At 50.7% G+C, this 26,059-nt stretch overlaps 1 protein-coding gene across 1 annotated transcript in view; it reads left to right on the top strand.

The window, feature by feature from the left end:
- PRKCH (protein kinase C eta) overlaps nt 1–26,059 on the top strand; it is a 272,113-nt gene that overhangs the window by 155,151 nt on the left and 90,903 nt on the right. Inside the window, exons 5-9 of the mRNA XM_051826092.2 lie at nt 3,527–3,615; nt 4,711–4,840; nt 6,860–6,987; nt 12,003–12,146; nt 12,241–12,414. Of these exons, the coding sequence (XP_051682052.1) occupies nt 3,527–3,615; nt 4,711–4,840; nt 6,860–6,987; nt 12,003–12,146; nt 12,241–12,414 (665 nt within the window). The remainder of the gene's footprint in view (nt 1–3,526; nt 3,616–4,710; nt 4,841–6,859; nt 6,988–12,002; nt 12,147–12,240; nt 12,415–26,059) is intronic.

The following is a 26,059-nucleotide window of genomic DNA, read 5'->3' as shown; positions in this document are numbered from 1 at the left end:
GTTCACTCCGGCTGGACCGGGTGATCCCTTTATTTGCTTGTACTGAAACACCTGTTATGTTGATTCTTCCTCTGCCGGTGACAGCCCACGCATGACTAAGGGAATCCCACCTTCTCTGCAGCAGGTGGTGTGTGAAACATTTCCCTTAGAACCACCGAGTCAGCCCTACTCTTGGATCTACTGTGACTTTAATATGTATGCATAATTCTACTGAGGTCTTAAAGACAGGGAAAAAACAGATATATCCCCAATAGAATGGCGATCATAGGCCTCTGCTGTTAATTCAGCCCTAAATGAGAAGATAGTTCGGGAGCCGAATTAATGCTGATTTTTTGCCTGGGCCTGCAGCTACAGGGATGTGTACTGCAGTCCAGTCTGAGCATCTTCCACGTATCCAGTGAAGTGGAGAAACTCTGGAGAGACAAGATTAGAATTTTAGAGTTAAAATATGAGATCCAGAATACGTCTCTCGGTATCTGGATTCGTTTCTTCTGCTCTTTGGCCTGTGGTGCCAGGAAACCTGGTGGCCTGATTTTTATCGGGTAGGGGTCAGGGGGAGGAGGGGCCCACTGTTTAAAGAGCAGACAAGAGCCGTAGTCAGGAGTATGTGAGACAAAATGCCAGTGGGAGAGACGTCTCCCACGCGAACAAGGTTCAGGAGCGCACGACCCCAGAGTAGGTGTTTCAGACAAAACAGACTTCAGAGAAAGCGACGCCATCTGTCCGATGGACATTATGGAATAAGCAAAGGGTTTTTATTATTATTATTTTCTTATTATTTGAAAGTCAGGAGTTACACAGAGAGAGGTAGAGACAGAGAGAGAGAGGTCGTCCATCCACTGGTTCACTCCCCAGTTGGCTGCAATGGCTGGAGCTGTGCCAATCTGAAGCCAGGAGCCAGGAGCTTCCTCTGGGTCTCCCACACAGGCGCAGGGGCCCAAGGACTTGGACCATTTTCCACTGCTTTCCCAGGCCATAGCAGAGAGCTGGATCAGAAGTGGAGCAGCCAGGACTCAAACCAGTGCCTATATGGGATGCTGGCACTACAGGCTACGACTTTACCCACTACGCCACAGCGCTGGCCCTGGCATCAGTTTTTCAAAGAGGCACAACCATCCCTGATACAGGAGAGCCTGACATCAAAACACGCCAGACAGAAACCGAAAAAACTACAAGGACAAACAGATGCAACAGCTGGTGGAGCTGGGGACTTCAGTAACTGCAACAGATGGGCCCAGCGGGCGGGCAGCCAGCCGGGTGTAGTTGACCTAAATCGCACAGCCACAGCCTGACGCCTACAGCACGCTCTGCCCCTCAACACAGAATCCACATTCTTCTGATGCTCTCAAAGAACATTCACCAACAGGGACCCCCTTCTGGGCCGTAACACACACATTCCCAAATATGAAAGTCGGGAAGTCAGACCACAGTGGAATCAAACTAGAAATCGGTCACGGAAAATGCACTGGGGAACTCCCCAGTATCTGAAGCACAAACCATACATTCTCCGTTGCATGGGTCAAGAGAACGTAAAAAGACTCAAGAGAACATAAAAAATATTTTGAACCAAATGAAAACATAATTGATCAAATAAAGCAGAATGCAGCAAAAGCAGTACTCAGATGGAAACCCATAGCACTCACTGCGTCCATTAGAAGAAAGATCAGAATCAATAATTCAGGGGCCAGCGCTGTGGCGTAGCGGGTAAAGCTGCCGCCTGCAGTGCCGGCATCCCATATGGGCGCTGGTTCAAGTCCTGGCTGCTCCACTTCCGATCCCGCTCTCTGCTATGGCCTGGGGAAGCAGTAGAAGATGGCCCAAGTTCTTGGGCCCCTGCACTGGTGTGGGAGACCTGGAAGATGCTCCTGGCTTTGGATTGACACAGCTCCAGCCATTGTGGCCAATTGGGGAGTGAACCAGCAGATGGAAGACCTCTCTCTCTCTTTCTCTCTGCCTCTCCTTCTCTCTGTGTGTAACTCTGACTTTCAAATAAATAAAACTTAAAAAAAAAGTCAGTAATCAAATTTCCACGTAGGAAATCTAGAGAAAGAAGAGAGATAAGAGCCTAGAATGAACCAGGAAAAGAATCAACTGTGATGCAGAACAGTTGGGAACAGCAGAGGATTTGCAAAAGTTGATAAAACAGACAAAGTCTAGCCCAGCTAATCCAGACCAAACCAAATGCCTTGAAAATTCAGGTCCTTGTGTGTGAGACCGGATGGGTGTGAGGTTCTCCCAGAGAAATGGGCCAGTTTTCTGGGCCCTAGCCACTGGGTGCTCCTGGGAACGCACCCTGGTGACAGCTGGGTTTCTTTTAAGGTATAGCGACGTTTGCTGATATGTCACTTCTTATACTTTATTAAAAGATTTATTTATTAATTTGAAAGAGTTACACAGAGAGAGGAGATACAGAGAGAGAGAGAGAGAGAGAGAGAGAGAGAGAGAGGTCTTCCATCCACTGGTTCACTCCCCAATTGGCCACAATGGCCAGAGCTGTGCCGATCCAAAGCCAGTAGCCAGGAGCAGGGGCCCAAGCACTTGGGCCATCTTCTACTGCTTCCCCAGGCCACACCAGAGAGCTGGATCAGAAGTGGAGCAGCTGGGACTAGAACCGGCTCCCATATGGGATGCTGGCACTGCAGGCGGTGGCTTTACCCACTACACCAGAGCGCTGGCCCCATCACTTTATATACTTAATCCCAAACCTTCCGCGTGTCTCCAAAGACCTTCAAACACCACGTATTTTCCTACTGCTTCGTTGTTTACGTTCATCTTGTCATGACAAGCTTGCCTCCATGTGCACCGTCAGTTTTCTAGCTGAGACGGGATAGATCATGTTATCCAGAAGGTTCTGAACAGGAGAGCAGTTAGTCGAGCCACTCAGCTAATGGGTGTCTCTAAGGCCAGCTCTGCTGCAGGCCCCAGGCTGGGGATTCCGAGAGCAGGTGACGGCTGGGTGCTGAAGGTGTGAAGAGAGAGGCCGGCGGCGGGCTGTGGGCAGCGCAGGAGGGAGAGATGGTTGGAGTCCAGAGAAAGGGGCCATGGGTGGGGTAGTGTCACAGAAGAGATGTTTTTGGAGTTGCTTCGCGTCCTGAAGTTCAGGTTTCATTGTTCAGGAGGTGAAGAGGACGTCCCAGGGACAGCGGAGGGCAACAGTGTGCAGGGGAGGGTGAGCATTGTTCCAGGTTTAGTTCTGAGAACAGCCAGATCACAGAAGAGAGGGGGCAGGTAGCCTCTGGGAGGGCGCGGGGTCTGGCTGGGAAATCGGAGCGGGTTGGCAGTGAGGTGCCAGGGAAGATTTCCCGTCCTGGGCAGGTGCAGGATGCCATGGAGTCGGGAAGGAGGAAGTAAGTTCAGGCCCTCTTGGTGGAGCACTGGAGCTCGAGCTCAAGTCTTCTGGGACAGTGGCAGAGCAGATCGGGAGGGTGGGAGCGCCGGCTGTCACCTCGTGGGCCGGACATGGGCTTGGCACAGCCTTGCAGACCGTGCTGCCCCTGACCAATCATTGCGGCATTGCCTTTCCTAGTGTGCACCTGCGTCGTCCATAAACGCTGCCATCATCTGATCGTGACGGCCTGCACCTGCCAAAACAACGTGAACAAAGTGGACTCCAAGGTACGGGGGTGGCAGCTTGTGGACGGAGCACCCACAGGCACACGTGTGTGTGTGCGCGTGTGTGCACGCGCGTGTGTTTGTGTGTGTGTGTGGGTGCGCTCTCCCTGCTCCCCTCTCCCTTTCTCCCTCTCCCTGTTTCCTTGCCCCGCCCTGCTCTCCTCCCACTGTCCTTGACAGCCAGGGTGGTATTGGGATTGACCGTCCTCTCTCTGGTTGTGTTACGTAGTGTTTGTAGTTCTTGGGTAGCACGGCTTCTCCTTGTGAGGGCCCCATGAGTGGCCAGCTGGGTGGGAACCCCATGGCTCCCAGTTCTCCTAATTCTGCAACAGTTTGGGTGGAGTAAAAGGAGCCCTCTGCCTGGTTCCCAACAACTTGAACTTGAAAATGTGCATTCTGAAAAAAAACTAGGTTTGAATTATTTTTGGCATCAAAAATAAACATCCTGCTTTTCTACTTTTTGTGAACTTTTAAGAAAGTACCTCGTGGGTCCATCCCTATGAACCTGGGCTTCGTCCTCTTCCCTCGCCTTGGATTCAGTGCCCAGATTCACACATTTTAAATTCAGGAGGGAGAAAGCAGATGAGGCGCTGCTGGGTTGGTGCGCAGTGGGTTTACAGACACTGAGGGAGGTCTCACCGGAACCTGCTGGATCTGGATATGTCCAGGATTGCCGAGGAGCGTGCACAGAGCTAGGAACCACAGCTCTTAGGAGAAAGAGGCCGATAACTGACCCACCCCTGGGGGTGAGTGGATCTGCACCACACGCAGGTGTGCCGTGGGCTGCGGAGCGTGTGGCCAGGCAGGTACTGCTGGAATCGCCGGTGCACCTGAGCGTAAGAGCGCAGAGATGCCGGGCACAGTAGACGGGATGACAGTCTTCATTTCCGTTGGTCTTCCCAAACAGTGGACAACCTGTCTTGCTTTGTTTCTATCTTGTCTTGGGCAGTGGAAAATGCGCTTGGTCTGGTTCAAGGCCAAGTACCGGACAGAGAGATGCCCAGCAGCACTGGGCTGGCGCTGGGCTCCCGCTACCAGTGTGCACAGAGGCCGTGGCGCTGGGAGCTGAGCTCTTGCCCTCCTGTTTCCTCTCCACAGATTGCCGAGCAGAGGTTTGGCATCAACATCCCGCACAAGTTCAGCATCCACAACTACAAAGTGCCCACCTTCTGCGATCACTGCGGCTCCCTGCTCTGGGGCATAATGCGACAAGGGCTTCAGTGTAAAAGTGAGACGCTGCGTGCCGGGTACCCGCCTCCCTGGGGGACACCGTGCGGCGAGCTGCTGGGGGTCCCCGAGGCTCAGCACTTGACCTGGGACGGGTGGTTTTAGATATGTCGTCAGTTCACATCCTAGTAGATTGATACATATTTGTATATAGTCACTTGTCAAGCCTCTGATCCCAAATGCTAACTATCGGACGGTTAAGTCACACGTTAAATCCGGTGAGGCAGCTGGCTGTCATGTTGTCTCACTGCTGAGCAGACGCCAGGTTCAAGGCTGCCGGCCCGTGCCGTGACAACGGCAGACCTGCTCTCTGCCTGTTCTTACTCAGAACCCCGTTTCTCCTGGGACCCTCTCACTTCCTACCGTCTTCCGTTTTTCCTCTCTCAAATACTTAATAAAATACGAGGATCCTTCAAGAGGTGTGTGGCAAATGGAATTAAAAGATGTTTACTTTGGTGCAAAACATGTTGAAAAAGCTATGCCGTGGATTTCAAAACCCCTTGCACCAAAATAAACATTTTTAATCCCATTTTTCCATGAACTTTGAAAAAACGCTTATTTATTATTTATTCTAAAGGCAGAGAGAGAGAGAGAGAGAGAGAGAGAGAAACAGACTTATAGAAATCACCTGCTGGGTCACTCCCCCAAATACTTGGAATGGTCAGAGCTAGGCTAAGGTTAAGCAGGGAGCCTGGGCCTCAGTCTGGTGTCCCACGTGGGTGGCAGGAACCCAAGCGCTGGAGCCATCACCTTCTGCCTCCCAGGGTGTGCATTAGCAGGAAGCCGGAATCAGGAGTGGAGTTGGAACTCAAACCCAATACTCCAATATGGGATGGAGGCATCCCGAGCCGTGTCTTAGCTGCTCGGCCGGATGTCCACCCGCTGCTACCTCCCCCGCCACACACACACACACACACACACACACGCCATGAACTTTTGGAGGCTCTGCTGTCACTGTTGTATGGCGGGATGGAGGGGCCACTGCTGGCTCCCGTGTCTCCATCCCAGTCTTCCTGAGAGATGCAGCTTACACTGGGGGCCCAGGTCTTGCAAGGGATCTAAATTACAGAAAATCAGGCCCCACAAAAGCTGGGTCTGTGCTTGCTTTGAGAAACAGATTGGCTCCAGAAAATAGGAGTGGTTGGGTGCGCTCAGTTCTACCTGCCCTCAGCCACATCTGAGTTTATTTCTGCTGATTAAACCTCAGCCGTAGGACATGTGTTCCTTGCAGCAGCAAAACCGCCACTTGTACAGTCTGCATCCCTACCGCCATGCTTGGCCTCACTTCCGGTGTCAGCTTCCTGCCGGCTCAGGTATCCGGGCTCCTGCCTCCCACGTGGGAGACCTGGATTAAGTTCAGGCTTCAGCCTGGCCCAGCTCTGGCTGTTACAGGCTCCTGGAGAGTGAACCAGCAGATGGGAGATCTCTTTCTCTGTCTCTCTCTGCCTTTCAAATAAATTAAATAAATAATTTTTTTTAAAAATGAAAACCTCAGGTCCTTCGGCACCCAGACCAGCTTCCTGAACACCGGGAGCTAGGCTCACCTGTTCCAGCCCCCATTTACCTGACCCTTACACAGTGTCAGACGGTGTCGTCTGCTCCCTGCCCCTCCCCAAAGCAGTAACAACCACAGGCTGCAAACCCGGGGACCCGCAGCCTCACAGGACGCCCGCCCTGTGCTGCCGGGGCTGGCTGACCACAGCGCTGCTCAGAAAGCAAGCTGGACCTAGAAACCTGACCCAACCGGCTTGAGCGGTGGCTTGTCTGTCGTGTTGAGACCACTGCCTCGCATTGCACTGTGGAGAGACAGAAGCAAAGGAAGTAGTCAGTGGACACAAGCCTTGCGATTTCACTGGCTGTACGCTGTCACTGTGATGGGTGTTTTAATCTTGGTACCGGCTCATGCCATTAAGTCAGCTGCGACTGTCCACGCAGCCTGTCTGATCCGTGTCATCAGCTGTCGGTCCCGCGCTGATTCGGTTCCTTCCTGAACACGGGTTCTCTTTCCTCTTCCTTGCAGTATGTAAAATGAACGTGCACATCCGATGTCAAGCGAACGTGGCCCCCAACTGTGGGGTCAACGCCGTGGAACTCGCCAAGACCCTGGCCGGCATGGGGCTCCAGCCTGGAAATATTTCGCCAACCTCGGTGAGACGCCGCTGCTTGGCGAGTGTCGTGATTTAGAAGTTGCTCGGGTGTGGTGAGGCCAGGTGGGAGCGCGTGGCATACTCTGATCTCAGCTGGCGCCGTCATCCGAGTTGCTGCATTTTCAACTGTATTTTGTTCCATCAATAAAATTCTACGCGCAGTAAAAGGGTGAGAAGTGAGCAGCGGGACCTGCATCATAGTGGACAAAGCCGCCGCCTGTGATGCCAGCATCCCACATGGGCTCCTGTTGGGTCCCAGGGTTCTGTTTCTGATCCAGCTCCCTGCTAATGCACCTGGGAAAAGCAGCAGAAGACAGCCCAAGTGATTGGGTCCCTGCCACCCACGTGGGAGACCCCAGAGAAGCTCCTGGCTTCAACCTGGCCCAGCCCTGGCTGTCATGGCCATCTGGGGAGTGAATCAGCAAATGGAAGCGCTCTTTCTCTCTCTGACTTTCAAAATAAGTAATAAATTTAAAAAAAAGAAAGAAAAATAAGGAGCATGCAGAGACAGCAGGAAGCAGGACAAAAGTTTCCCCCACACCCTATCCCTACCCCCTTCGTTCTTTTTTGAAAATTTTTTTTTATTTGAGAGGTAGAGTTACAGACAGTGAGAGGCAGAGAGAGATCTTCCATCCGCTGGTTCACTCCCCAGATGGCTGCAACAGCCGGATCCTGCGCCAATCTGAAGCCAGGAGCCGCGAGCTTCTTCCAGTCTCCCATGTGGGTGCAGGGGCCCAAGGACTTGGGCCATCGTCTACTGCTTTCCCAGGCCATAGCAGAGAGCTGGATTGGAAGGGGAGCAGCTGGGACTTGAACCAGCGTCCATATGGGATGCTGGCGCCACTGGCGCCACAGGCGGAGGATTAACCTACTGCACCAGAGCGCCATAGCGCCCCCACCCCCATGCCTTCATGCCTGAAAAATCAGCTCCTTGTCTGAAAAGCCTGGAGCCTGGAGCCCAGAGACCTGGCTGGGCCAGGTGGGACAATTGACTGTCAGTGTGGGCATCAGCTTTCTTTCTTCTAAAGGCTGGAACCCGCAGCCCCCAAGGCTCTGCCCAGTCCTGGAAGCCAGCAGTTCTGCAGTGTGTGTTTAAGGGCTGTGGATTTATCACCTGTGTTCCTTCCTCTGGGTGCTGTCAGGTCCCGGGACGGGTTTTGTCCTCAGCCTGGAGTGCCGGCCACTGGCCTTGCCAGCCAGCCAGCGTCTGCAGAGAGCTGAGACATAGCAACAGCTCCGTCCCTGAGACCTGCGAGATGACTTGGGGTATTCAGTTCCGGGGAATTTTAGGTCACCTGCTCAGTAACCTCTGGGCACTAGGGAAGGGAAGTGCTGTTCTGCGAGGTTCTTGGAAACTCAGAAAACCTCAGCACAAACCCGTTTTACCGCGAGTCTCCTGTCTAGTTAGTACCTCGGGGACTTACAGCAGTAGTGTGGTTCTTGATTTCAGGAAAGCACTGGAAAGATCCATTGAATCTGCCTGACTTGTGGATTGGCAGGCAGGATACTGATGGGGCGAGAGGGATTTCTTTCTTTCTTTCTTTCTTTCTGTCTGTCTGTCTTTCTCTTTTTGTCCCGAAAGACACAGAGAAAGAGAGACAGACAGAGCGCTCCCATCTGCTAGGTCACTCTCCAGATGACCACAGTGGCCTAGAACCAGGCCCTGGGTGGCAAGAAGCCAGCCTCATGAACTATTACACCTGCTGCTTTGCAGGGTACACATTAGCAGGAAGCTGGAATTGGGACAGAGCTGAGACTTGGATCCAAGCTTTCAACTGAAATCTTTTTTAAGCTTTTTTTTAAAGTTTGTGATTTATTTATTTAATTGAAAGGCAGAGCCATGGAGAGGCAGAGGCAGAGAGAGAGAGAGTGAGAATGCTTCCATCCAGTGGTTCACTCCTCAAATGGCCACAATGGCCGGATCTGGACCGATCTGAAGCCAGGAGCCAGGAGCTTCCTCTGGGTCTCCCACATGGGTGCAGGGGCCCAAGGACCTGGGGCCATCTTCTACTGCTTTCCCAGGCTATAGCGGAGAGCTGGATCGGAAGTGGAGCGGCCGGGACTTGAACCAGCACCCATATGGGATGCCGGTGCTTCAGGCAGTGGCTTTACCTGCTGTGCCACAGCGCCAGCCCCTACAACTGGCATCATAACTGCTAGACCAGCTGCCTATCCCCAAGGAGGGGAATTTAAAATGCATGGGATATCAGCCCAAGCCAGGGCTTCTAAAATATGGGGCAGAGCACATTAACTGTGTAGCAAAACTTGTAGGAATGGGCAGTGCCATGTGTGTAATAATGTTTCATAGTGGGAAAACCAAGATTGCCTTTTGTTTGACAGCACAACCTTAAGAGAGGGGAATCTGAGCTCTGTCTCGGGAGGAGGATGGATTGAAGGGACGATGGAGCAAGACTGCCTTGCATTTTTGTAGCCAGTGCCAGCCCGGCCACGGGACATGTATCAGTGGGGGAAGTGAAATTCTAACTGGCACCACTTTTCTGTCTTTGAAAAATGTATGATGCGAGGTCTAGAGGAGAAGCTATTTCAACCCCTGGATTTTTAGCTGATCTATTATTAATCTTGGTAGTGCGGTTTCACTGGGTTAAGATAGTAGCCTCCTTGTAGTTTGCGGCTGTTGAACTGTTGGTTTACTGCAAACGTCACTCAGACGTTGCCCTAGATCAGCTGTTTTTAGCTAAATAGGTCAAAAGCTCCAGGATGTCAGACTTTTGATCTGTACAAGGCGGTAGCTTGCCATACATGCGTCCCCACGTGGACATATGTAGCGTAAAGGGATGAGCGCCCCAGCCGACGAGGCGGCCACGTGTACTTCCTGTCTCGGGTGGTGACACCAGAACTCTCCATATGCTGGTGGGAGTGCAGGTTGGCCTTTGGCGGGGCAGGTGGACATCCTACCAGAAGTCTTCAGAGTTAACACCTTGGCCCAAGGAACTCCATCTCCAGAAGATTACCCTGAGAAATCTTCCATGGTGATCATGACTATATGGCCTGGGTTTGCCAAGGGACTTCAGTTTGTGGAAAATGTGGTTAAGAGATATTTATTTGGTGCCCCCAAATTTGGAATCCATACATCCAAGAGCTCTTCAGAAAATTCATGGAAAGGTATATTATGAAAAAACTATGCATGGATTTTTAAAACTTTATTGCTCCAAAAGAAGCGTATCTTTTTTTAAAAAAAAAGATGTATTTATTTATTTGAAAGTCAGAGTTACACAGAGAGAGAGAGAGACAGAGAGAGGTCTTCTATCTGCTGGTTCACTCCCCAGATGGCCGCAACAGCTGGAGCTGCGCTGATTCAAACTAGGAGCCAGAAGCTTCCTCTGGGTCTCTCACGCAGGTGCAGGGGCCCAGGGACTTGGGCCATCTTCTACTGCTTTCCCAGGCTATAGCAGAGGGCTGGATTGGAAGTGGAGCGGCCAGGACTCAAACCGGTGCCCATATGGGATACCAGGGCTGCAGGCGGCGGCTTTACCTGCTAAGCCGCAGCGCCAGCCCCAAGAACATTTTCCACAAATGTTTTTGGAATAGCCATTGTGTTTTGAGGGGAGCCTGATGAGAATTTAAGTCTTTAAATTTTATCCTTCATATTTTTGGTGCCATTTTTTACAATTAATTTTAACACTTAAAAAATTTTTTATTTATATATTTGAAAGACAAAGTGACAGAGAGAGAGAAAGAGATCTTCCATCTACCGATTCATTCCCAGAATGGCTGCAACACCCAGGCTGAGCCCGGCTGAAGCCAGGAGCCTGGAACTCCATCTGGGCCTCCTATGTGGGTGGCAGGGCCCACGTACTTGGGCCATTTTCTGCTGCTTTCCCAAGCACATTGGCAGGGAGCTGGGTTGGAATCAGAGCAGCTGGGACACGGGCCTGGCACTGATCTGGTTTGCTGGCATTGCAAGCTATGGCTTAGCCTGCTATACCGCAACACGGCCCCACAGTGACATTTTAAAAATTAATTATTGGAGAGGCAGAGAGAGAAGGAGAGAGAGAGAGAGAGAGAGAGAGAGAGAGAGAGAGATGTTGTGTCTGCTGGAGTCCTTCCCAAATGACCACAGCAGCTAGGGCTGGACTAGGCTAAAGCCAAGAGCCAGGAACTCGGTCTGAGCCTCCTACATGGGCAGCAGGGACCTGAATACTTGAGCCATCACGACACCTCCCAGGTTGCATGTTAGCAGGAAGCTGGAATCAAGAGCACAGCAGAAACTCAAGCCTCGGCCTTCTAATGTGGGACACATTGTCCCAAATAGCATCTTCATTGCTGGCTGAAACCCTCGACAGCTACAATTAATTTTTATTTCTTATATTATTTAAAATACTGTATATAAAAAAAGTTGTATCATTTATTTGTGTCCTGGTGCTAAATGGGACTCGGTTCTCTAAGCTGGTTTTAAAGCTACTCTTTGGGGCCGTGGCTCATTTGGTTAATCCTCCGCCTGCAGTGCCCGCATCCCATATGGGCCCTGGGTTCTAGTCCCTGGTGCTTCTCTTCCAGTCCAGCTCTCTGCTACGGCCTGGGAAGGCAGCGGAGGATGGCCCAAGTGCTTGGACCCTGCACCCGCATGGGAGACCAGGAGGAAGCACCTGGCTCCTGGCTTCGGATCGGCGCAGCACCGGCCGTGGCGGCCACCTGGGGAGTGAACCAACAGAAGGAAGATCTTTCTTTCTGTCTCTCTCTCACTAACTCTGCCTGTCAAAAAAAAAAAAAAAAAAAAAAAAAAAAAAAAAAAAAAAAGCTACTCTTTGCAAGAAGAGGAGTGGACGCTAGGTGGCGCTCTCGGAATCTGGCTGCTCCGTGTGAGCCCAGTCTGCAACTCCATGCTTAGATGCACTTGGCAGCTCCCTCTTCTCACAGGGCCATGCGCACAGAGCAAAAGCTGATGGCGACACAGTTGGGAGCCGCAGGGCCCGGCCTGCTCTCGCCCCACGTGCCTTGCTGAGTGAGGGTGAGCTGCTCCTCCATCTGACTCCGCGATTTCCTGTCTCTCTGCAGAAACTTGTGTCCCGGTCGACGCTAAGACGACAGGGAAAGGAGGGCATCAAGGAAGGCAACGGGGTCGGGGTCCACTCCGATAACCGGCTGGGGATCGACAACTTCGAGTTCATCCGCGTGCTGGGGAAGGGGAGTTTTGGGAAGGTGAGTCTCGTACACACTCGCGCTGCTCGCGTGCCCGCGCCGCGGCACCTGCGGGAGGAACCCCCTCACGCGCCCTGCTGCTGCTCTGCCGCAGGTGATGCTGGCGAGGATAAAGGAGACGGGCGACCTGTACGCCGTGAAGGTGCTGAAGAAGGACGTGATCCTGCAGGACGACGACGTGGAGTGCACCATGACCGAGAAGCGGATCCTGGCCCTGGCCCGCAATCACCCCTTTCTCACGCAGTTATTCTGCTGCTTCCAGACCCCGGTGAGTCAGACTGCCCGCCACCGCCCCCGTGGCCTCGCTGCTAGAGGACCAGGGTCACGAGCCAGCTGTGCACCTGACGCCAGCTCCCTGCTGATGCAGAGCTGAGCAAGCAGCAGACAGTGGCTCAAGACAAATGGGTCCCTGCCACCAGGTGGGAGACCTGGATTGTAGGCCCCGCTCCTGGCTTTGGCCCAGATGGGCTACTGCGGACATCTGGTGAACAAAACAGTGAGTGGGCCCTCTTTCTCTCTCTCTCCCCAGCAAATACATACAGTTTTTAAAGTATTTATTTATTCAGAAGCCAGAGAGAGACACAGAGAGATCTTAACATCTGCTGGTTCACTCCCCAGGCTGAAGCCAAGAGCCTGGAACTCCATCCAAGTCTCCCGTGTGAGTGACAGGGGTCCAAGCACTTAAGCCGTCCTCCGGGGCTTTCCCAGGCGCATTAGCAGGGAGCTGGATCGGAAGTGGAGCAGCCAGGACTTGAAGCAGTCCCCAAAGGGGCTGCCAGCGTCACTGGCGGAGACTTAACCCACCTGCACCACAACGTCAGCCCCAAATACATACATTTTGGAAAAGATGTTCAAAATTTCATAAAGTTAAGTATCAGAAATTTTCTGGGCTTGGCTCCCACGGTACAACCATACAGAAAGACTTCAAAGTGTTCATGGGAAAAAATGGAATTAAAAGTTTACTTTGGTACAAGAAATTTTTGAAATCCATGTAAATATTTTTTTTTCATAATATGCATTTTTGGTAAACTTTTTGAAGATCCCTAATATGTATGGATTTCAGATTTCTTTAGTAACATAATAAGCTTACTTTTGGCTTGGTTTTTTTTTCCTCTTTTTTTTAAGATTTATTTATTTATTTGAAAGTTAGAGTTACACAGAGAGAGGAGGGACAGAGAGAGAGAGAGAGGTCTTCCATCCGCTGGTTTACTAATTGGCTGCAATGGCTGGAGCTGCGCAGATCCAAAGCTGGAAGCCAGGAGCTTCTTCCAGGTCTCCCATGTGGGTGCAGGGGCCCAAGCACTTGAGCCATCTTCTGTGCTTTCCCAGGCCATAGCAGAGAGCTGGATAGGAAGTGGAGCAGCCGGGACTCGAACCATCCCCTATATGGGATGCCGACACTACAGGTGGCGGCTTTACCCACTACACCACAGCGCCGGCCTCAATAAACTTCCTTTTTGCCGATACTACAGGTGGCGGCTTTACCCGCTACGCCACAGCGCCGGCCTCAATAAACTTCCTTTTTAATTCTGTTTTCCCCAAACTGTTTGAAGCACCCTTGTATAAACGTACTGATGGCTCCTGACGAAAAGATGGAAACTAATGACCCCGCCCTCTCCTTCCTGCTGCCCTGGGACAGGGACTCCTGGAGGCTCTCGCATCCTGCGATTGGCCAGGTCTTCATACCTCATTCTTCTCTGCCACAGTGAAAGCGGTGGGCACGTGAGAACAGAGGCGGTGTCATGGGCGGAATCGCTTAGTGAACTTGGCCTTGACTCTGCTCCTAGATTCTGGACTGCCAATGACCAAGCACCAGAGGTGTAAGGATCCAGAAAGGGGCCCTTGGACTGGGAGACCCCAGGCCCTTGCTTTTGCCCTCAGGGCACCAGGGACTGATGCTGGGGTGCTAGTCTGCCTGCCCTAGGATGGTCCACTGTTAGGAATGGTTTCGGTTGCAGTTAACGAAACCCCTGGCTAACGGGGCTGTGAACAATGTAGAAAGGCTGGGGTTCTAGTTCATCAGTACGAACTTTGTCCTTGTTACTTTCCATGGTGAGAGGTCCGCTATTAACAATGCCAGGATTGGGTTCTTTGCACAGCGATGGCTCTGCCGCGTGGCAGATGGCTGCCGCCCCAAGTGTCATCTGTTCTCATGGCCGCATCTGAGGCTGGAAGCACAGGGCAGAGGCTGCAGGGTGACACGGGCCACTCTCTTTTAATCAGGGAGCAAAGCTTTCTCCTAGACTTGGGTCAGCTGCTCTTAGCGTCAGGCAAGGCTGGAAGAGCAAGCGGCTAGCCAGGAGAGGCTTTCATAATTGGCCAACACCAGCTGTGAGTCACGCCCCCCAGCCGGGCACTCCTCTGCCGCCGGTTTAGAAGTGAGCTCCTGTTACCCATGATGAGGGAAGATGCTTCCTGAGAAGTCAGTGGGAGGGGCAGCCCTGCCAGAGGCTGCTGGGTCAGTGAATTCTGCACCAGCAATGGAGAAGAAGGGGCTGCCCTGGGAGCAGGTTGGGGCATCTCACCCAGGCAGGGAGGCGGGCTGCACGTGTTCTAGGGAGCTCGCAGCTGAGCTGCAAGACAGAGCGAGTCGGAGTTGGCTGGGCCAAGAGAATGAAGGAGGATGTGCAGCAGAGAGTAAGCAGTGCGCACCCTGCTGGTGGGAGGTGGAAACCAGGTGTGAACAAGGCTGAGCGCCTCGCAGTGTGAGGTTGCGCAGGTCAGCCGGGGCCAGGCCGTGGATTTCTGTCCTGACAGCCGTGGACGGAAATGAAGCAGGGAATGACGGATCAGATTGCATTTTTAGCAATTAATGATAGAGAATAATAAGCACCTTCTAAATATCAATATCTCTCTGAAAGAAGCAGTTATTGTTATTTCATATGTCGCCTTTTACAGAATGTTTTATGTATAAAACCATATATGCACACCACATATATTTGCTTTAAAAAAAAGATTTATTTATTTATGCTACACAGAAAGAGGAGAGGCAGAGAGAGAGAGAGAGAGAGGTCTTCCATCCACTGTTTCAGTCCCCAGATGGCCACAATGGCTGGAGCTGCACCAATCCAAAGCCAGGAGCCAGGAACTTGTTCTGGGTCTCCCACACGGTTGCAGGGGCCCAAAGACATCTTCTACTGCTTTCCCAGGCCGTGGCAGAGAGCTGGATGAGAAGTGGAGCAGCCGGGACTCAAACCGGCACCTATATGGAATGGTGGCACTGCAGGCAGCGGCTTTATCTGCTGTGCCACAGGACCAGCCCCTATATTTGCTTTTAAAAAATATAAATGACAGTGTATTTCCCCCAGGATTCTGTGCCTTGGTTTTGTCTTTTTAAACAAAACCCTAATAGTGTGTCTTGGTTGTTTCATCATTGTGTAAACCTAGATACTTCATTCCTTTAAATGGCTGCATGTCGCTCCCCCTCTTCATGGAGGAATGACACAGGACCCTGCGCTGTTCTTTTGTCTGCTCGGCCCTCCCCGGGTTTGCTGCTGGTTCTTCCCGGGTTGGCTACCGACCCTTCCACCTCCGTGGAAGGGCGGTTCCCCCTGCCACTTTCCCCACTTCCACGGGGGAGCGGCACACCGCCGGCCGGCTCTCTCGGGGGCTGCTCAGGTGTTCCTTCAGATAGATGTTCCTGGTGCATGTTGTCTCTCTCCTCCTTTATAGTCCTCTTCCACCAATCCCAACTCTGCTACCCACACGCCGAGTACGCTGCTCTCCTCCAATCAGGAGCAGGATCAGCTCCTGCAGGTCATCACTCAAGTTGGCGAGAGGCAGCTGCGTAGAAGTTGTTACTCCCTTCTCAGCGCCATATTGTGGGAGAGCAGATGCATAGAATAAGTCTTAATTCGAGTAACAGTCTAGTCTGAGTTGCTCCCCACAGCTGCATAGTATTTAAAGAACAGGCCACAGATTACTTAACTCACTCCTCATTGCTGTGCCTTGAGTGTACCTAGTCTTCGAGTTCAGTCAGTGTTGAGTGAGGCCCCTGGTGCTTTTGTCTTTGCAGTCTTATGGTGCTGATGAATGAAGAAGACTCAGTAGCATCAGGGCTGTGGAGTCAGAATGGGAGAGCAGGTGCAATCCTGATTGGCACCAATTGGCCCCGCCCCCATCTCTTTGTTTCATGGATGTTCTGAGATCCGGTTGATCTCAGGAGCCATTTACCTCTGCTGTTTCTGTGCCGATTTTCTGCCTAGAGAATCTGTCCATTTCTGAAAGTGGGGTGTTAAAGTCCCCTGCTGTTGTATTGGAGTCTCTCTCTCCCTTTAAGTCTGTTAATATTTGCTTTATGTATTTGGGTGCTCCAATAGTGAGTGCCTGTGTGTTTACAAATATCATTTCCTCTTGCTGGATTGAACCCTTTATCATTATAGAATGACTTTCTTGTTTTAAATTACGTTTTATCTGACAGCAACATAAGCCATTCTTGATTTCTTTTGGGTTCTAGTTCTATGAAATACCCTGTTCCACCCTTTCACTTTCAGTCTATGTGAAGTGAGCTTCTTATAAGCAGTGTATAGCTGGGTCCTGTTTTTTAATCCATTTGATCATCCTGTGTCTTTTAATTGGAGAATTTAATCCATTGATATTCAAGGTAATTATTGTTGGGTGAGATCTTACTGCTGCCGATTTAATACTTTTTTTTTGTTTGTTTGTTTGTTTTTTAAATTTATTGTAGTTCCCTTCTTTCTTTGTCCCTAACTCACAATTTTCACTTGTGATTCAGTGATTTTCTCTGCTGGTGTACTTCGATTCCTTGCTCCTTATTTTTTGTAAATCTCCATAGATTTTGCTTTCTGGTTACCTTGGGGCTTACCAAGAACTTATTTTGGCTCTAACAAGCTATCTTGAAATGATAACAGCATTGGTTATCGAAATAGGAAGAGATAATAAATCCTAATAAGACATTCTATCTCTCCCAACATTTTGACTTGTTTATGTTACATTTGACTTCTCTCCACATCCACATTTTAGTGCAGTAGTTACACTGTTTTAGTTTTGACAGTAAGGATCCAGATGTTTTACACACCAGGTTTACAGTATCAGAGCAGCCTGAATTAGTTGGTTGTTTCTATCTTCTGCTAGCATTTTCTTGTAATACAGGTCTGGTGGTGATGTTCTCCATTCTCTCAGCCTTAGTCTGTCTGTGAATGTCTTTCTTTCTCCCTCATACCTAAAGAAGAGCTTTGCCAGATATGAAGTTCTGGACTGACAGGTGTTTTATTCTTTAGTGTTGTCAAAGTCTCATCCCACTCCCTCCTGGCCTGTTTGGTTTCTGTCACAAGTCTGTAGCCCGGTGACCCGGGACCCATGTATGTGTTATTTGCTTCTTTTCTTTGAGAATTCCCTCGTCACCTATAACCTTGGAAAGCCTGATTACGGTATGTCTTGGGGTAGATTTGGTCGAGTGGGATCTGCCTGGTGACCTTTGGCCTTCCTGTACCTGGACAGTTGTTTCTTTCTCTAGGTTTGGGAAATTTTCTGTTGTTGTCCCTTTGAGTATTCTTTGTGCCTCTTTGGCCCTCCCAAGTCCCTCTTGAAATCCAAAAACTGGAAGATTTGCTCTTTTCCACGCTGTCTCATATTTCTTGTAATCTTTGATCAATCCTCTTGGTTCTTTTTTCTCCTCCAACTGTGTATTTTGAGCTCACTGATTCGTTCTTTTGTTTGATCTGTTCTGCTATTGATCCCTTTTATCGCCTTTTAAAATTTCGTTTAGTGTATTTTTCGGTTGAAGGATTTCTGCTTAATTTTATTTCACTATAACTTCCATTTCTCTGCCAAATCTCTCTGTTGGAATACTGCATCATGCTTCTGTTGAATTTCCTTGAGTTGATCTACAACAGCTATTTTGAAATCTGCATCCCAGCGTTTGTCAATTTCAGTGCCTGGGTGGTTATTTTGCTCTGCAGGTGAGGCGGTGGTTCCCACAGGCTCCTGAGGCTTGTTGGAGTGCTGTGCTGGGTAACTTCTGGGGCTCCTATAAAGGTGGCTGGGTGCAGGTGTCGCTGTTAACATGGGTGTCGTCACTGGAGCTTCTGGCTCACCTGGACCCTGCCCAGGAGAGTGAATTCTGCACAGTCTGATGGCAGAGGGTGAGCAGGCCATTACGCACTTCCTGTGCTGCATCCATAAATTCACAACCCTCGGAGCGAGAGTGAGAAGGCCTAGGAGGGTCCTTCTGCAGGTTTGTGGGCTGCCGAGTGTGAGGTCTAGTGGTTAAAACGCTGGTTAGGCCACCTGCATCCGTTTTGGAGTTCCTGGGTTTGATCCCTGCCTCAGACTCTGAATCCTGCTTCCTGCTAATGTGAACCCTGGGAGGCAGTGGTGATGGATCAAGCCGTCAGGTCCCTGCCCCTCATATTGGAGGCCTGGATCCTGTTCCTAGCTCCTGCCTTCAGCCTGGCCTAGCCCCTCTCACTGGGGCACTGGAGGAGTGAACCAGCAGATAGGAGGAGCGCTCTCTGTCTCTCAAATGAACAAATAATTTTTAAAGAAGTTCTCAGAACAATGGAATTGAGAGATACGTTTATTTTGGTGTAAAAAATTTTATCTATTGCATAAGGGGTCCTCAAAAAATCCATGAAAATATATTATTAAAAAAAACTTTGTATGGCTTTCAACAATTTTTTTTGCACCAGAATAAATGTACATCTGAGCTCCATTTTTTTCACAAGCTGTTTGAAGCAGCCTGTACATTCTCCCTGCCCCCCATCAAGTTGATGATCTGAGAGATTTGAAAAGATGCCATCTGTGACCTTCTGGCTGGCGTTTCTCTGCCTGGGAGGCTGGGGGTCCCCCGTGTTTGAGGACCACTCGTGCTCACACCTGTGCTGGGAGGGCTGTGACCTGGAGCGTGGTGGGGGCAGGCAATGTGGGAGGCAGAGAGACTTGGGGGGGGGGGTGTGTTAGCAGGCATGCATGGTGTGGTCCAGGCCCCGGCAGGAGGCAGCTCAGGGTCTCCCCTTCCTCTCACCCTCGTGGTCTGGGCTTGTTGAGGATCCCACCACCCCCACCTCCTCATCGGTCCTCGGCGGCCCCTAATTCTCTGTTTCCCTTGTTCCTCTGGAGCTCCGGTTCCCCCTGCCCTGCCCTGCCCTGCAGGCTCCTTGAAACATTTCCCAAGCTCCCTGCTTTGCCTTTACCTGCCCTTCACCCCGTTTTCCGGCTGTTGTCTTGGAGGGGGCAGGGTTACAGCCCAGAGCCGGAGAGGGTGACTGAGAGTGACACCATGAGTCCCCTGCTGAGCTGTGCACGCCCGCCCGCCCCCAGGACAGCACCAGGAGCATCAGGAATCCAGCAAAAGGGCCCAGATACTGCTCAGAGTGCTTCCTAGGGCTCCAGCCGAAGACTGAGGATTGGAACCGGCTGATAAGCCTTGTGCGGGACAGTCAGCTCCCACAGCCACCGTGGTTGCTGGTTACTGCTGATGGAGTCAACGTGGCAGTGTCTTAGGCCCCGCTCCGAGGAAGTTTTACCTACAAAAGGAAACCCCTGGGAATCCAGATAAGCAAATGTTTCCCCAGCAGTTAGACCATGCTATGGTAGGTAGAACAAGAAATTAACCTGGAACAGATTGGGAGCCTATTGGATAAAGCATATGGAATGCATGGTTTTCCAGAAATATATATAATAAAGCCCTATACCAAAAATTCAGCAGCCACATGGTGTTCCCAGTGTATAGCCACTGAAGTCTGTTTAGCAATGGTGAGGTCTTTTTCTAGTGAAAACTTTATGTTTGGCCACTAGGTGGCAGTCGTTACTGCAAAGTGATTTTTGTTTCTCTCCAGAGAAATAAAACACAGGAACTGCTACGGGGGTTAAAATGTGTCTATTTCAGTAGTTGTCTCTAAAGGAAATGGTGAGAGGAATTTTCCCTTGCCTTAGATTTGGGTGATAAACAAGTGGGGAGGAACCGTCAAAAAAAAAAATAAATAAAAATAAAAAAATAAAAAATAAAAAAAAAAATAAAAAGAATCAATGCGTTCTTCTCATGCTGAGAGACTGGCAGTCCTCTGTATACACGGGTTCCAGATCAGTCTACTACGGATCAAAAGTGTCTTTTCAAAGTATACTATGAGGGCTGGTGCCACGGCTCAATAGGCTAATCCTCCGCCTGCGGCGTCAGCACACCAGGTTCTAGTCCCAGTCGGGGTGCCGGATTCTGTCCCGGTTGCTCCTCTTCCAGGCCAGCTCTCTGCTGTGGCCCGGGAGTGCAGTGGAGGATGGCCCAGGTCCTTGGACCCTGCACCCCCATGGAAGACCAGGAGAAGCACCTGGCTCCTGGCTTCAGATCAGCGCAGTGCGCTGGCCGCAGCGGCCATTGGGGGGTGAACCAATGGCAAAGGAACACCTTTCTCCCTGTCTCTCTCACTGTCCACTCTGCCTGTCAAAAAAAAAAAAAAAAAAAAAAGGCACTGTGGCTTAGTAAGCTTAGCCTCCACCTGTGTGTGTCCCGGCTGCTCCACTTCTGATCCAGCTCTCTGCTGTGGCCTGGGAAAGCAGTAGAAGATGGCCCAAGTGCTTGGGCCCCTGCATCCGTGTGGGAGACCTGAAAGAAGCTCCTGGCTCCAGGGTTCTGCCTGGCTCAGCTCCATCTGTTGTAGCCATCTGGGGAGTGAACCAGCAGATGGAAGATCTCTCTCTCTCTCTCAAATAAATAAATAAAAATATATTTTTTAAAAGAGTATATTCTGTCTGTACTGAGCATGTATAGGCTTTTATCAGGTGATTTTTTTCCCCCTAAACAATACAATGACCATTTATATAGCCTTCATATTTCATGAGGTAAAGCAGTCTAAAGATGATTTGAAGTTGAGAGGAGGGTTTGGTTGGTGCTGTGAAAATACCACTTTACTCACGGGCAGCTCTTGGTGCCCTGATTGGGAGGTGAAGGGGAGACCAGGAGGGTCCTCCTGGATCTGAGGGGCGCTTGTACAGTGTGCATTGTGCTGTATTTTGTGCCTTCTTGGGGTCTCTGGCATGCCAGGCTCCACAGTATTCCTGGCGTTGGCTCTCTGTGCATGTCCCCCATCAGAAATCCTCAGTGGCTGTCTGCATTCGCTGCTGGGAGAAAGTCCAGTGGATCTGTTAGCTCCTGTTGGGCACCCGGCTTTGCAGGCCACGGCAATCAGGGTGTGGTGCCGAACTCTGCCAGCCTCCCTGGAGGAATCCAGCAGGGAGCCAACGCTCCAGCTGTTGCAGAGTGGAGTTCCTTGTATCCCCAGCCCTATGGGGCAAGAGTCTCCCAGGCCCCAAGGAGGGGCATGGTTTGCTAGGGGTCACTTGGGCTGGACGTGGTGGAGAGCAGGTTCAAGTTCAGGTCAGGCTGATCCTGGCCTGTCTGTTCCTATTGCTGCCTTTGATCAGCTTCTACTTCCTGTCTGCCCAAGTGACCGCCAGCTGCCCTTGGGAACAGACCACCTGAGTTCTGTGCTAGCTTTGTTGTCCTAAAATTCCATTGAGCCTTAAAGTTCTCATTATTAAAATGAGTGCAGGATAGGCAGGAGGGCCAACGAGAGAAGGCAGGGAAGGGGCCCCGTGTCATGCTGCCCCAAAGTGAGTGCATTGTGGCGATGATGGGGACTACACCCTGCCCTGTAGGGAGGACAGCCCTTTGGAGCGGCCGTCAAGACACCACTTGGGATACCCCCGTCCCATACGGGAGAGCCTGGGTTCCAGTCCTGGCCCTGCCTCCAGTTCCAGCACCCTGGGAGGTAGCACGTGATGGCTCAAGTCCTTGGGTTCCTGCCTGGTCTGAGTCCTCAGCTCCTGGCTTCAGCCTGGTCCAGCCTTGGCTGTTGCAGGCGTCTGGGGAGTCATCCAGTGGACTGATGACTTCTTGTCTGTGTGTGTGTGTGTGTGTGTGTGTGTCTACTTTTCAAATAAATAAAAATTTCAAAAAAGAAAAATGTCCTTTGGTATCCCAGTGGCCAGCACCAACACCCACGTCGTGGGGACAGTAAACTCTCAAAAGTAGGAACTGGGGCGGGGGGGATTCTTTTGTTCTTGGCAAAAAGAAAACAATAGGCAAATTTCAAATATTAGATACTTTATCAAATTTATAAGCCCATAAATCATTCCCCCTAATTGTTTCATATTAAATGCTGCATGCAAGCATGTAGCCAAATTTACAGCCTCATAGATTTCTGATAGCGTTGTAAACCCCAATAGTTTGTGAGTAATTTAATCATCGGTATGAAGAGTCATTAGGAATGCTTATGCACTTGGTTCTGTAGATTTTATTTGTAATAATGTAGCCTAGCAAAACAGTACATGAGTAGATGTTATATGTGAATGTTTTATTAATTCGTGAATTTATTTCCTGTATTTGTTTCCGGCACACCACCTTGCCCCAGCCCCCACATCTCTCTGCCCCCACCAGCCTCTGATCACCACCTGTCTGCTCTGCTTCCCGCGGTTGGCGTTTGAGATCCCAGGTGTGAGCGAGATCGTGCAGTGGTTGTGTTTTCTCTACCTGGCTAATTTCACTTAACACAGTGCTCTCCAGGTTCCTCCTGCTTGCCGCATGTGACAGGATCTCCTTTATTAAGGCTGAGTAGTTTTCCACTGTGCCTGTAGCTCGGATCCCACACTTTCTTGATCCGTTCAGCCACTGTCGAGCACTTAGATTGATTCCGTTGCTTGGCTGTTGTGAATAGCACTGCAGTGAGCGTGGGAGTGCAAATGTCTCTTGGACTTTCTGATTTCATTTCCTCGGGATATCTACCTGGCAATGGACACTCTGAATCGTATGTTAGTTCCAGTTTTAATTTCTGGAGGAGTGATCACACTGGCTTCCATAATGAGTGTACAAATCAACACTCCCAGCTCTTCTCTGGACATCCTCACCAGCACACGTATCCTTTGTGTTCTTGGTAACAGCCGTTCCAACGGGTGTGACGTGCGTCCCACTGTGCCTTTGATTTGTACTTCCATGGTAACTGGTGATGCTGAACATTTTTTCATACATTTATTGGCCATTTGGAGCTTTTTTTTTAAGATTTGTTTATTTGAAAGTTACACAGAGAGAAGGAGAGACAGAGAGAGATCTTCCATCCACTGGTTCACTCCCCAGTTGGCCACCACAGCCAGGGCTGGGCCAGGCTGAAGCCAGGAGCCAAGAGCTTCTTCCAGGTCTCCCATGTGGGTGGCAGGGTGCCAAGGACTTGGGCCATCTTCTGCTGTTTTTCCCAGGCCATTAGTAGGGAGCTGGATAGGAAGTGGAGCAGTTGGGACTCAAATTTTGGTGCCCATACGGGATGCCAGCATCATGGTAGTGGCTTTACCCGCTAAGCCACAGCACTGGTCCCCGTTGGAGATTTTTGGAGAAGTCTGCTCGGGTCCTCTGCCCATCTTTTTTTAAACTGGATCATCTCTTTTCTTACTGTGGAGTCTTTGTGTTCCTTATATGTTTAGGATAGTAACACCTTATCGAATACGTAGTTTGCAAATAGTTCCACACCTTGCATGTGGGCAGAAACGTATTAGTTTGATGTAATCCTGTCTGTTTTACACTGTTGTTACCTGTGCTTTTGGGGTCATAGCCAAAACATCCTTGCCCACACCCACGTGACAGCTTTCCTTTTTTTTTCTTTTTCCTAGTGGGTTGATGGTTCCAGGTCACATGTTTAAGTCGTTAATGCATTGTGTGTTGAGTTTGGAAGGTGGTTGGGTTGGGGTGAGGGTCTGATTTCGTCCCTCTGCAAGTGGATTTCCAGTTGCCCCATTTGTTGGAGAAGCTGTCCTGATTCCATCATGTGTTCTTGGCAACTTTGCTGAAAATGAACGGTCCACAAAGATGTGCGTTTATTTTGGGTTCTCCATTTTGTTGGTTCATGTGTCTGTTTTTAATGCCAGCACCATACACAGCTTTGTAGTGAATTTTGAAATTCAGTAGAATGTGATGTCTCCAGCCTTGTTCTTTTTGTTCAAGGTTGTTTTGGTTTCTGCACATTATTGTTATTAATTTTTTAGTTATTTGAAAGGTGGAGTTACAGAGAGGTAGAGGCAGAGAGAGATAGGGGTCTTTCATCTGCTGCTTCACTCCCCAAATGGCAGCGATGGCAGGAGCTGGGCTGATTCAAAGCCAAGAGCCAGGGGCTTCTTCCAGGTCTCCCACATGGGTGCAGGGGCCCAAACACTTGGGCCGTCTTGACTGCTGTCCCAGGCCATAGCAGAGAGCTGGATTGGAAGTGGAGCAGCCAGGATTCAAACTGGCACCCATATAGGATGCTGACATTACAGGCGATGGCTTTACTCACTATGCCACAGCACTGGCCCCTGGGTATACATAAATAGTATACTATTCGATGCAGATTTTCAGCTAGTAGAGAGATATTTAAAGAGTATATTAAAAGCAGTTAAATAGTGTATATTAGAAAATATTGTATCATGCTTTATTTACTGCCTGAAATTCTTTAAAATAGGTGCAATTAGTATCTTCATTTGATCCAATGGTGAAGTGAAACACAGAAGGGTTGAATCATTTGCCCACAATCCAACACAGCAAAGGGTGGAACTAGGAGGCTGGAGCCCAGGAAATAACCTGGAGTTTATAACGACGAGCAGGTTCTACCGGGACAGTGAACTGGCAAACCTGCCCCCTACCCCACCCCCACCCACAAGCGAAAAGGCTGGCAGGAAATCACAGCAAGGAACCAGCAGCCACTGTCCTCGGGCCATAAAATTATGCATGGTTTTTTCCTTCTCTTTTCTGTTCACCAAACAGGTGCCTCTGATATTTCCCTAACCCGGGGGAGGGTGGGAGAACTAAGCCATGATAACTAGGGGAGAGCCTGTGGTCTCTCAGGACCTGGGGGACAGGCCTGTGGGTGCTGCCTCCCCCACTCTTCCCAGGCCACCTTCACCGCACACTCCTCAGAACCTCCTCTGTCAGCAGCTGGGCCTCGTGGCATTTGTGGCCTGGAATCCGGGTCTCCCAGCCCCCACTTGGATCTTCATGGAGCCGTCAGCTGAGTGGCACTGGGAGGAGGTAGACAGAGAGGGACAGACAGACAGACGGACAGACGGGCGAGGGAGGAGGTGAGGTGAGAACAAAGACAGCCAGAGCCGGCAGTGGCGGGAAGGGGGCGTGGCGCAGTAAGCACGGGTGCCAGGCTTTAGTCCAGTTTATTGGAGCAAAGGTTCCATTTGGAAAATGCTGGACACTCTGTGGCAGGTGCCCAAGAGCTGGCTGTCACCCAGGCCCTTGGGAAAGCAGCAGCAAGTGTCATAAGGGATTGGGAGCCCAGGGAGCTGAGCCAAGGCCAGCTCCTCCTTACCTGGGACAGGGCTTGTCTGTGCGCACATCTGGTGCGTCCCGGTGGGCCCAGGACACGCAGACCCGGCTCTGCAGGGCCAGAGGCCCAGGGGTCCTCTCCGCTCATCGTTCTCTCTTTCTCTCTCCCGGCTCCTGACTTGGCGTCCTCATGGAGCAGCCCCCAGGGGTGGATCCTGGCGGGGCCGGGGCTTTGCATCGGAAGCCTCTCCCGAGATGTCCGGCCATGCAGTGTGTGAAGGTTCAGGCATCAGGAGCCCCAGGAACACAATCCCATGGTGCTGCAGGATGATTTCAGTAGACTTCAGGGACGGGAGGAGAGTCACTGGCAGCATGGGGACAGGGCGTCTCCCCTTGTGGCATCGTGTGGCCCGGGAATGAACCTCACACTCAAGCAGGTGCCCGCGGCTGGTAGCACTCAGGCACTGAGTTCTACTTCTTAGCTGCCTTCTAGTTCTTTCTTGAGGGCCACCTGCCCTTTGTTTTCTCCGGATAAGGGCCTCCACCTAAATCTGTGTTCTGAGCTGGGCGCTTGGTCCTGGGGTTAAGATGCCATTTGTGCGGGGGAGCTGAGGGGGTATTATGGCTCAGTGGTTTAAGCCGTGGCCTGTGGTGATGCCTGCAT

Source organism: Oryctolagus cuniculus, chromosome 20, assembly GCF_964237555.1.
Source record: "Oryctolagus cuniculus chromosome 20, mOryCun1.1, whole genome shotgun sequence".
In the NCBI taxonomy this organism is placed as follows: Eukaryota; Metazoa; Chordata; class Mammalia; order Lagomorpha; family Leporidae; genus Oryctolagus; species Oryctolagus cuniculus.
Note: the sequence above shows the minus strand (reverse complement) of the source record. Positions and strands in the feature narration are given on the sequence as shown.